We start from the raw sequence: 12,648 nt of genomic DNA, 5'->3' as shown, positions 1-12,648 counted from the left end.
CCACAAACCTATTCAGTTAACAATAATATTAAAGCTGCACATTATCACTTTGAGATACTGAAACCAGAAAATAAGACATTTCTGCTCCGGATTCAAGTACACCGCCATAGTATTAAAGATAAAGATAAAGAAAAGATGACTGACTTTCTGTTTTTCTCCTGAATATTTTTGAATCTGTTAACCTCAGTACTCAAGGGAGAATGTCAGTTGTTAGCTGTGAAACTAAAGATCTTTGGATGTAGCATATAAACCCCATACTTTTGTTTAGCAACTATTTGCTAGGAAGAAGTTTGTAACTTTATTTTTTACTGCATAGTCTGTTCAACTCAAACTACCCAGGCAGTCTGAAAGTTTACATATTTCTGTGTGCTGCTGGTGGCTGATAACAGAAAAGCTGAACAAGTCTGCCCCCTACTGGGGACAGAGTCGCCTTACACTGTGAGGCATTTTAAAGAGTAACTAGTAACGTCACAATTATTTAAAAATCAAAAACATTATAATTTGGGAAATGTGTAGTTTGTAATACAGTGCCGACCCTACCACCGTTAACTCTTGCTACTGCAAAAAAGGCGAGTTAAAAACAAAAAAAGGAGAAAACAGGTTATTTTGAACACCAAATTACCGACAATTCAAGTTAACGTTACCGTTAAGTGCACTGTAAACTGGAAAAAGCGATACATTATGGGAGAGGTCAATATATCAATAACGATTATAGGGCCAAAACAAAGTTTAAACTGGATTTATTAACTTTTAAAGTATTTTTTAACTAGCTAAACTAATCTTCTAGCTGACAGTTAGCTTAACATCCGAGCAGGTGCAACAGGGATTCATGGAAACTCCAGAAAAACGACTTCTACCTTTAAAACATACATACCAAACACTGTAAGAGGAGTATATCAGTGCTATTTTCAGTCAACTTTTGTGTTTAAAAATACTTTGAATTTCAAAATGGAAGTACTTACGGTGAAATATTGAGTTGCGTATCTGCTCAAAGTGAGCAGCCCCCCATGTTTTACTCGCATCACGCACTTTGAACTGCCCGGGACTAGTAACGTTACTTTAGTGGAAAACAAAACTAGTTAGACGTTTCCGGTCAGATGGAGGCCAAAGTTTAGTAGAAACTAAGAGTTTCGAAGTGTAAAAAGTGAAAAAGTTTCACCTGCTTTACTTGAATTATCGCACTTTACCTTCTAAAAAACATCAAGATTAGACAATCAGAGCAAAAATAAGCTCCGACGACTCCTGGCTTGGTTTGGATCATACCAAATTAGAGTGAGGATGAGGGGTGTTGAGTATAAAAGTACATATGAAAGAGAACAGGAAACTAAAACATGTTATCGCACATCGTGCGATAACATCAAACCCGTTTGAAATAAATTACAAGAAACAAAAACTATTAATTTGGTTATCAGAAATAACGAACAAATGAATACATTATTGATACATGTGTAGAGTTGGCTTGCACCTGTAATACCGCTGACATGGATCCGTCCTAAATTCCCATTGATTTTTAGGGAGCCTGCTGTGAGGTTCCCAGACAGACGGCACAAAAAGTTTTTTCCAAAAGGCAAAAACAATGTTCCGGTAGTTTAGTGTGTATAAAATAGTCAAAGCGCTTAAAATTAAATAAAGCAACACAAAAAGAGATTACACCTATACTTTAAACTCCTAAGCAAATTTACGACCAATTATTTTGACTGGGCAAACAATATTCAGTTTATTATTTATTGTTTTCTCTTATTTCTCCACCTTTGCAGCAATTTTTTTTATAGGTTTTGCTTAACAAGAGGGATGCATTACAGTTTAGAAAATACAAAAAGCCATAAATATGTGTAGACCTGAACATTAAAGCCATACTGCATGTGATTGTTGTCATTCTAAAACCAGTCTTGTGGTTTTGGGCTTTCCACAAAAGTTTGGACCTGGTTACATGGATTTGTTCTCATTCAGCCATATGAGCATTAGTGAAATCCAACACTGATGTTGGCATTACTTACAGTCAGCGTTTCAGTTTACCCGAAAGGTGTTGGATAGGGGTTGAGGTCAGGGTTCTGTGCAAGCAAGTCAAGTTCTTCCACACCAAAAGAGCTGGCGTTGTGCACAGAGGCAATATATTGTTGAAACAGGAAAGAGTTGTCAACCAATTGCTATAAAAAAGTTGGAAGCACACTATTGTCTAAATTATCACTGCATGCTAACTTTCACTGGCACTAGGGGGCAAAAACATGAAAAACCATCACACACTAAAAGTACACAAACGTATGTAAAGGTTATAGAACTGTGTAAAAAATGTCTCCCATGTGCAGCCGTCCCATAATAACCTACTGTTCTGTGTGTGTGTGTGTGTGTGTGTGTGTGTGTGTGTGTGTAATACTATCAACTATCTATTCAAGCCTGACCTTAATTGGCATTTAATCAACAAAAGACAAATCACAGATAAGAACGCCAGTTGACCGTTTCAATCCCTAATACAATAAATGTGTAATTTCAATATCTACTATGCAGCAACACCATAGGAATTCAGGTCAATCAAGTTAAATCACCACATTTCAGCAACTGGCCTTAAAATAGGCCATCCTAATGCAAAACAGCTTCACTGACCCGAATCATTGGTGTGACCAAGTCATTAAAACAATGAAGCTTTCAGGATGTGACATGTCTATCTGGTTAATCATTATCGTGGATGCAAGAGGGGTCACTAAAGCGTGGTTGTGTTCAAATAAGGAAAGAAGTCTGTAAAATACTGACTCATGAAACCTCATATCCCCATTAAATTATTGTTTCAGAAGGGACACAGCCTTGCTTGCAGCTTACAAACTATTTTTAGATAAACAAAAACAAAAAATGCATGCACGCATTTTTTGTTATCCAGTGATGGGATTATGATAGAGTTTCATAAGAGAAACACATAATCATCCAAGTGACGTTAAAGTGTAAATATCACTAAACCTCAATGGACCTGTGAGGGTTTTTATATGCAACATACAGAACAAAGTACAGTGAAAAATGAAATGGCCATCTCCGTCTTCACAGAAAAAGCCATTGAGTTGTATGTGTGCAAACCGGTATAAATATAGTACGGCTGGACCAATATATTGACGGGCCGATATTATTGGCCATTATTAAGTATTTCCCGAACCATCGGTATCAGCATTTATAATGGCCAATTTTGTTTTATTTTTTTAAATATTCGTTCATCCGAATCATTTATTAAGACAAATAAATGATTCTGATAATCAAAAAAAATCAAATTAAAAACGGACGGTCACCCATGTTATTAGTGTTGGCGTTGCATAGTTTTTCCAACCAGAGGGCGCTCTACAACATCCCTTTTGGCAACACTATTTAGTTTTGTTAAGGACTTAAATTTCCTATTTAATTTTTTTTAATTTTATACGTTTTATTTATCAGAACTTTAATATATTTTGATGTTCCTCTGTTCTGTTGTGACAATAAAACAAATTATTATTAATGAATTAATTATTATTATTATTATTATTATTATTATTATTATTATTATTATTATTTTAGTGAGAACTCAAATAACTAATGGTGGGAAAATCTGTTAATTTTGTTACGCATTTCTGTTTTTGTTTTTTTTATAACACATATCGACCGATATATCGGAATATTGGATTTTTAGATAACCAAATATCTGTATCGGTATTGCCCTTTATCGGTCGGGCTCTAGAATATAGCTGCTTCATACTTCCATGTGACTGGATTCAAAACTCAAAAGTATACAGCACACTAAATGCTTAGATTTTAATAGACATTAGACATTCAAACCTTGAAACACAGTAAGGAGTCAACAGTGCCAAACCAGTCTTCACGTCACTCTAAAAACACAACACCAACACTTGACATCTTGTAAACAACATACCATCGTAATAGCCGAGTAGCTGCGTGAAGAGAGGCGGCGGAGATACAAGTACTGGGCTTCTCTGGACCAGCGGAACTTGCGGTAGGACTTGAGCAGGTCAGTGCTGGTCTGATCGAAACCAGGCTGGTCCCTACGCACACAGAGGGAAACAACACTAATTATACTAACTTTACTGGAGGAGTCTTTTTCTCTTTCCTTTAAGTGTGTTACGCATTAAAAAAAGATTTCAATAAGAACAAACATTCACTCTGCAGATCTTTGTCAAGAGAGAGCAGTGTATTGTGTATTTTGTGACCGGAGTAGTATTACCCACACAAGGTTCAATTTGGGAAAGCAGGCTGTGACCTTACTTTTTGTTTTTTTAAATTTGCAGATTGAGCCCAATTTACACGGGACTAGTACTACCAGGGGACCTCATGTGATTTAGAAATTAACAACCACGTCTGTGTTTTGTGCGGCTCATTTGCACTGGATAAGTAAAGTTTGTATTGTACTCAAATTTACTGACATTATCCCTATATAGGATGTCAAGGCTTTTATTTATCATTACCCGTGCAGCCATACCTTTGTACAGGATTAAGATCACAGACAACCTCTGCAATTATTACAAATTTCTAAATAAGGTCTCTAGGTAATACTAGGGCTTTAGTCCTGAAATTATCAAAAAGGAGACTTCACTGATTTTACACATCATATTTAGTGTACTCATTATGTTTAGTGCTACTCAACTTGTAAAAACAGTCTTTTCAAGTCAGAGAAAATAACCCTGATGATGCAGTGATGTCATCAAGTGAAGTGATGTCATCAAGGTTATCTCAGCTTGGGCTTTAGCACTGCACATTTTTAAGCGAAAGTTGTGTGACAAATTGTTATAGAGATGTGTGCATTTACCCAGCAGTGAGGGTTTAATGAATGACACTGATCAAGCTGCATTATGGGAAATGTAGGATGCAGTGCTCTTGAAGCGTCAAGCTCCTGATGTGTCAGGCTATGCTCCATTGACTTTGACTATACTTTTTCAGATGTCTCTTGTGCGTCCCCCAATGTTATGAAAGTGCAATACTAAGTCGGCTACAGCAGCGCTTTGAGCTTAAGACTAACGTCAACAATGTTAACCTGCTTACAATGACAATGCTAACAGTTAATGTTTATCATATCCACCACCTAAGTTGTTAACATGCTTGATAACATGCTACTAACTTGTGTTGAAGCCATTACACTGATTTTTGTTTTATCCTCTTCACATGCCTGTAATTTATAAATCCTACCGATACCTATATTCAAATAATGACGATTACAATTACTGTTGATCATGTTGACGTGATGTTAATGGTGATGATGATGATGGTGGCGTCAGGGGGTGTTAACTCTATATGTAGACCTCACCTGAGCTAGGTAGGTGTGTGTGTGTATGACTAGAGAGCAGAAGGACAAACTATTTTTCAACCGCATTTTGTGAGACTAACGTTTTTTTCTTTGTTTAAAACAAGTTTACTTATGTTGCTGTTGCAGTTATTAAATAAAGAGACGGATCACTGTGACACTACGAACGAATGCGCGTTGATTTACTGACCGCTCCTACAACTTCAATGGTGCAACTTAGATTTAGAACATCTGCTAATTAGCAGTAAACAAAGTAGGCTACAGCTGATGCTGATGGGAATGTCATTAGTTTTGGTCAATTAGGTATTTGGTCGTAAAAAAAAAAATATTGGATAAACTTTAGCCTGCTGCTGATGGTGCTAGATGAAAAATTGGGGAATCACCAAAGTGATTACAATTCATCCCAACGGTAACCTTAATGTGTGCGCAAACCTACATGGGGTTTAGTGGGTTCAGTGACTTTACCAGGGACACTTCAACGTGTAGACATGAGGAGCAAGGGATCTAACCAAACACTGAACCCCAGCTGTCCCTTGGAAAATAAAATAGGATGTTGAAATATTTCACTGGATAATTGAGAACTAGGTGGTCTTGTTAAGGAAATTCAAAGGAACACCGGTCAGTTGGGTTATTCTCTGGGCACCATAGAATTTGCACACAATTCCATGGCAATCCAGGTCATGTATCATCTAGGACCAAAGTGAGCAACTAACAGATATGCCCAAAAATATGCGGTCCAGCTTCTTAAATGGGCTTTTCTTTTATGATGGTAAATTGTCTATGTTTGAGGTTTGGACTGTTTGTCAATCAAAACAAGTAAGAAACCACACACTTTCACATTTCCATGATGCAACAGTCAGAACCGCAAATAAAACTTTCATTGTCAACTAACCCTAAGACCGAAAGGACCAGTAGGAAAAGTAGTGCAATGAATAGAGAATAAAATACCAAAGTTCCCAGAACTAAACCACTTGTGTATGACTGAGGAAAACGCCAGAGGAGACCCGGCTCACACTGATACTACTGACTATAATTCTATAATCTGCAGTTTTACTTTGAGGGCAGCATCTCCAACCTGATTGATAACATGTCTGAACATGTGGTGTTTTCCACAGAGCTGAAAAAACTATTTTCCCCCCAACTTTGTGGCAGTGAGTCAGACCTAAGGTTTCTGATGCCTTCTAATGGCCTGACCGGATACAGTCAGAGCGATACTGTGCTGAGAGTAAAGAAAGCAGAATGCCTCTGCATGACTAAGCATGCAACCCCTAACACATCAAGCACAGACATGTAGGTCAAGCTCGGTATCTACTGGAACAATGTGAAGTATTCAAATTCCTGACTCACTTCCCTCTGAAGGGCCCATATTGACTGTCCTTTGTATAATGTGTACACTTAACTGTCATCTCCCCCTTCCTATAGGTTTCCTCAAGCAATTTAGTATTGCACTTCAGTAAAAGTTGGGGGACTCACAGGAGACAAGCCCAAGCAACATTGGCAGAGTAATCAGGACTTTTATTCCCTAATATAGGTCACGCTCCAAAACCTCTTCTACATGTAAAAACTCAACAGCGTTTTTCATTTGATCCGGGTAAAGACCGATATTGCCCATTTGTAACGCAAGCTTTCGGTTATGAATTCAAAGTCACAATCTGAGATAACCTCAGGACCAAAACTCAGGTAGACACTAGTATTTAACATTTTTAAACACAACCCAACCCTATTGAGACTACATCAACGCTATGTTTAAATTAAAAAACAAAACAAACAAAAAAACAATTACGATCTTTATATCAGAAATGATCTCTATCCATATTTACACTACGTAAACCAAAATGTAGATGACAATTTGTGTTAACTGGGCGCATGTGCCCATGTAAACACAAAGCTGAATGTCTAATGTTAACTCTGTGTTTGAAAATACAGAATATAAGTTGGAGAAAGAACAATGGCAGAAAAATGTAGCCTGGACTGACGACGGACTTTATTGAAAGTAAAGCGGTACTCAGGAATGTTGAAACTTAGAAAAGGTATGTAAGCCTATCAACCAATAATACGGATTGATGTGGATGTCTGCATAGACTTCCAAAAGGTCACCGTTTGTGCTCGTCCAGACTACAACGCAACCTCAGAGTTTTCAAACTACACTTTTTCAAATGTCTCCTTTTTAGGGGCATGGAAATGCCACAGTAGTGTGAAAGCAAGGTGTAAAAGTAGCAAAAATTTTGAATAAAAAAACGAATTATATAGCCCTGGACCAAACCTCTGTTCAACTACCCTGAGAAATAATAGATTATAGTTTACAGGGTGGCCTCTAGCTCACCCAATAGGAGCGTTCGCTCCATGTTGGCTGAGTCCTGCAGCGGCGCAGGGTTCGAGTCCACCCTACTTCCCTTTGCTGTGTGTTGTCCCCCCATCTCTCTCCCCCTTTCCAGTCTATTCACTGTCACTATAATGAATGGGAAAAAGCCCCAAGGAATGATCTTTAAAAAAAATAAATACAAAATAATAATAATTTGATTAGAGTTTGCCTGCCTTACAGGTGATGCAATTCACCCAATATCACTTTTAACTCATTAGGCAATACATCAATAATAATTTTTCACGTCTTTCAATGGAATCACATCATTAAGACATGAAGATGTCGGAGCCTGCTGTGATGCACAATGCTAGCATTTAAAATGATAGCTGTTATTATAGTATTATTTTGAAGTATTTTGAGAAGTTTGTTTGAAATGAATGGAACATTACTATCCATTGTGATGAACAGCACTACAAATAAAATGCAAGGCAGTTTAGCATAAAATTAGACAGTACAAACACTAGCATATACTGTAGCTATGAAGATGAATAAATGTAAAGAATGTAGGATGAACCAATAGGGTAGTGTAGTAAGAAAGGATGTTTGAACAATATACAAAAATTCAATATATGAAAATTGTTTATACAGTTTAAGTATATACCATAGCCAAAATCATTGCATGTATTTTATGTATTATGTATGTGGTTTTGCATTCATTTGCCATACTGTGATGAAATATATATCAATACAATGTCACTGAGTGACACATTCTTGTAAAAAACCATAGCAGAGGGGATTATTACTGAAAAAAATCAGATTGATCAACAATGAAAACAGTTGCAGCCCTAGTTTAGCTGTACAATGGAAATACAAAGTCTACACACCCCTGTTATAATGGCAGGTTTGTGTGATGTAAAAAAAAATGTTTTTAGATAAATCATGTCAGACTTGTTTCCACCTTAAATGTGACTGATAACCTCAACAAATGAACAAACAAAATATTTCAGGGGGGGGAAATATAAACGTACAACAACCCGTTGCATAAGTGTGCACACCCTTAAATAAAATACTTTGTTGAAGCACCTTTTGATTTTATTACAGCACTCAGTTCTTTTGGGTACGAGTCTATTAGCATGGCACATCTTGACGTGGCGATATTTGCCCACTCTTCTTTGCAAAAGTGCTCCAACTCTGTCATATTGTGAGGACATCTCCTGTGCACAGCCCTCTTATGGTCACCCCACGGAAGTTCAATTGGATTCAAGTCTGGGCTCTGGCTGGGCCATTCCAAAACGCTCATCTTCTTTTGGCGAAGCCATGCTTTTGTGGATTTGGATGTGTGCTTCGGTTTCTGGTATTTGGAACTGTTCATAACTTCTTCCAACCTGACTAAGGCCCCAGTTCCAGCTGAAGAAAAACAGCCCCAAAGCATGATGTTGCCACCACCATGCTTCACTCTGGGTATGGCGTTCTTTGGGTAATGTGCAGTGTTGTTTTTTTATTACGGCCAAAAAGTTGAACCTTGGTTTCATCAGACTATAACACATTTTCGCACATGCTTTTGGGAGACTCGATGTCTGTTTTTGCAAACTTCAGCCGGACTTAGATGTTTTTCTTTGTAAGAAAAGGCTTCCGTCTCGCCACCTTACCTCAAAGCCCATTTTTTTTCCCATCACAAAAAAACCTGCATTTTAACAGGGGTGTGCAGACTTTATATCCACTGTAGATCTGTATGAGATAATCAGCTGCAACAGTTGAGTGACAACATGCGGTTCACTACTACTATGCACAGGCTCTCTATGCATGTTACACCCACCCACACCCAAACCCACAAAACTCACCCCTGGGGTCTCCACAGTTTCCTACCAGGCGGCAGAAGCTCCCGTTTGTTCAGGGGAACAATCCCTATGGCTGCCTGCATGATTGTGATGAACTTCTTAAACTTCATCTTTGAATTCTTTTCACGGCAACAGCCTCACACACAAAACACTGCTCTGACTGCTGCTACACTTCCTCCATCACTCATCTTCGCCATGTTTGCTCCTTTTCTTCAGAAAGACTACAAACTTGTCCTCTCCATGACAATGATGCCAAAGCTTTAGCACCCAGAGCAGCGAGGTCCCCGTGGCAGAGCTACTACGAGTCCTGCTCCCAACAGCCGACTCCGTCAGATGTCCTTTTGGCTTCCCTCAGCGAATGAGGATAAAAGGAAAACAAACGGCCACGTTCCTGCCAGGCAGTGGGCCGGCAAAGAGGATGACAGCACGTCACCGTTACATAATTCCAGAGCTTCTTTGGACATTACTCTAATGAAAACGCAGCCTGTGCCGCCACCACCACCACTGCTGCTGCTGTTGTAGCTGCTGCAGCTGCTGTAGCTGGGATTCTTGTGGTACTAAGCCCTGACAGATCATGTACGCTCCCCGCCCCCTTCTCCCATAATCCCCCATCCAGGCTTAGTCTTCTTGCCATTCACACCCAGGCAGATCCATCTACTTCACCCTCACACACCCCTTCACCAGGGCTAACCCCTTATGCTGGTTTATTTGTGACACAATTACTACTAAACAGGATAAAGCTGTAATCAATCTGCACTTGAAGATTTGAGTGTACACAGGGACAGATTTGTGAGCACAAAAAACACGTTTTCACAGCAATGTCCCAATGGGACGCTTCATTTAAAATCTGCTCTCATTGCTTTCTCCAGCTGCTTTGGCACATTCTGTTTGTGTTCCATAGCCTTTCATAATGCCATCCCTTAATAAAGACCAACAACTTGTTTGTCTGTCTCACAAAAGTTAGACCTTCCTCCTGTCTGTGGCACTCTGATTTTGACTGTACAGATCCTTGAAAGTGTCTCACAAATATGTAGTTTCTAAATAAAAGACTTTTCCATTTTCAAAAACAGCTGGACACGGTAGTTTTCAAATGAGCGTTACTCAAACAGGAATAAATAGTGCATTTGATGGGGACTATTTTCAGCTGTGGAGGAATACACATTTGGTGAGAGTGAGTATTTAAGTATGTGGGACTGAGCCAAAATGAATATAAAAAGGAACACTGTGCAACAGTGGGGATCATTGATGTGTTTTAATAGCTTTTGGACACCAATGGATCTCTATGGCACAGAGGAAGAAGATATATCAGGCTTTAGATAAACACACACACAGCTAGCTAGCTGTCTGGATTTACCCTGCAGAGATCTTAGGAGCAGTTACCCATAGTCCTCATAGATCCCCCGGAGGTTAGAACGCCAACACAAAGAAAGCCCAAGGTAACAGACAAAGCGGGACATCCATTGGAATTTCCAGGCGCGGAACCCCTAACATTAATCCATGGAACGTATATAGACTAGGCTGCAACTCAAGATCATTTTCCTTGTTGATTATTTTCGATTAGTTGTTTGGTCTATAAAACGGCAAAAATGTCAATCAATGTTTTCCAAAGCCCAACATGAACTCAACTAGAACATATTCACATTTTAGAAGCTGAAATGAGAGAAATGTTTCCCTAAAAAGTTACTCAGACCGATTAATCAATTATCAAAATATCAATAATATAATAATCGATTCATCAATCAATCAATCAATCAATCAATCAATCAATCAATCTTTTCAGCCCTGACATGTAGGTCATAGGTAAACATAAGTTTTGCACTCACCAATCCCTTGGCCTGCGTGCCACACCACAGCGCAGATTAAATGTCTATATCTTTTCAGCCCGAGTTACCAGTTTAGAGCAGGCTGCCATGTCCTAAGAGAGGTTTGAATTAAATAAATAAATAGATCTCTGGGGCCTCTTGATGAGCCGCCAGCCAATGCAAACTCTGGACAGGATTTATATTCCAGCTGCTTGGATGTCTGGATTACGGTACGGGATGGTCGTGCCATGAGAGCGGCTGCAGATTTCACTGAGCAGCAGAAATCCCTCAGCACTCAAAACAAGCACGGCTCAAAATTTCAAGAGCATAGTGGGGAAGAAATAAGTGTCTATTTTAAAAAAATGTTGGGAACAGCACAAAGGAAGAGGGAAAAGAAGCAGAGAGGGTTTTTTGAGTCCACCCTGTGCTGCGTGTCATTTTTGTCAGAGCAGCCCAGATTAGGAGCCTCGTCTGGGCTGAAAGGAAAGGAGACCAGACCATTAAACTGTGGAGCATTCACAGGCGGTTTTAATCATAATCCAACACCTTACACTTGAGTGCTCTCAGCCAGACTAAACTGCATGTAGACAGAGGAAAATGTGTATGTGCGGGGATAAAAACAGCACACAGATAAACATGCACACAAACACAACACACAAAAAGGTACACAATGTGTGAACAATTCAAAACCTCCTCCATTTCTTCAACAATGTGTGTTCGGTATATAGACCATTTGTTAAAAACTTTAACATGAGAATTTGTCAGTATTTAAAAAACAAAAAACAAATCTGCTTAAATTTGGGTTGTTTGCTCTGTAGTTTTCAGTAAAACCTTATCAAATAAATCTGCCATTGCCAGACATGTTGAATACATAGTAAAGCAGTAATGTGTTTTTAGTAGAGCCCAACCGGTAAAGGATTTTAAAGGCTGATGCGAATATTTGGTTATTATATCTTCATCATTGTTGGGTTTCTGTAAATAACATCACAGAGTACGGTCTAGACCTGCTCTTGAAAAGCGCAATGAGATAACTGTTGTTTATGTTTGATTTAGCGCTATATAAATAAAATTGGGTCCGAATAAAAAACCGATATGCCGATATATCGGCCGATAATATATTTTTGAAAAGAAATCAAGAAACGCGCTACAAAACCAACAAATTTCCCTAACATTAGTTATTTGTAGTTATTTATGAGTTTTCACTTAAATAATATAATAATTTGTTTTGTCACAACAAAACAGAGGAACATCAAAATATAATAAAGTTCTGATGACTAAAATATTCCAGCCGCTTGGATATAAAAAGTACAAACTTAAGATTTGAAACTAATAATCAGTGTTGTTGACAGGGACGTTGTAGAGCGCCCTCTGGTGGACAATCTAGGCAACGCCATCGCTCATAACATATATATATAGATAGATAGATAGATAGATAGATAG

General features: G+C 38.5%; 1 protein-coding gene and 1 long non-coding RNA gene across 7 annotated transcripts in view; one reads left to right on the top strand and one right to left on the bottom strand.

The window, feature by feature from the left end:
• The window catches only part of tjp2a (tight junction protein 2a (zona occludens 2)), a 76,595-nt gene that overhangs the window by 54,812 nt on the left and 9,135 nt on the right, over window positions 1-12,648 (bottom strand). For 2 of the 6 annotated variants that reach the window (XM_032538828.1, XM_032538830.1), the window contains exons 1-2: window positions 9,410-9,892; window positions 3,884-4,013 (exon numbers count right to left, since the gene is read on the bottom strand). The exons of 1 other annotated variant lie outside the window; for it this stretch is intronic. In XM_032538828.1, the coding sequence (XP_032394719.1) occupies window positions 3,884-4,013; window positions 9,410-9,516 (237 nt within the window). In that variant the 5' untranslated portion in view covers window positions 9,517-9,892. Of the gene's footprint in view, window positions 1-962; window positions 1,262-3,883; window positions 4,014-9,409; window positions 9,893-12,648 lie in introns of those variants that run through there. 3 more of the 6 variants (XM_032538829.1, XM_032538834.1, XM_032538832.1) reach the window with 3 other exon arrangements.
• Window positions 7,324-12,648, top strand: part of LOC116703861 (uncharacterized) — a 19,603-nt gene continuing 14,278 nt past the window's right edge. The window contains exon 1 of the long non-coding RNA XR_004335528.1: window positions 7,324-7,337. This is a non-coding gene — a long non-coding RNA (uncharacterized LOC116703861). The remainder of the gene's footprint in view (window positions 7,338-12,648) is intronic.

The sequence above is a fragment of the Etheostoma spectabile genome, chromosome 16, assembly GCF_008692095.1.
Source record: "Etheostoma spectabile isolate EspeVRDwgs_2016 chromosome 16, UIUC_Espe_1.0, whole genome shotgun sequence".
In the NCBI taxonomy this organism is placed as follows: Eukaryota; Metazoa; Chordata; class Actinopteri; order Perciformes; family Percidae; genus Etheostoma; species Etheostoma spectabile.
The sequence above is the reverse complement of the archived record's forward strand: the minus strand, read 5'-3'. Positions and strand labels throughout refer to the sequence as shown.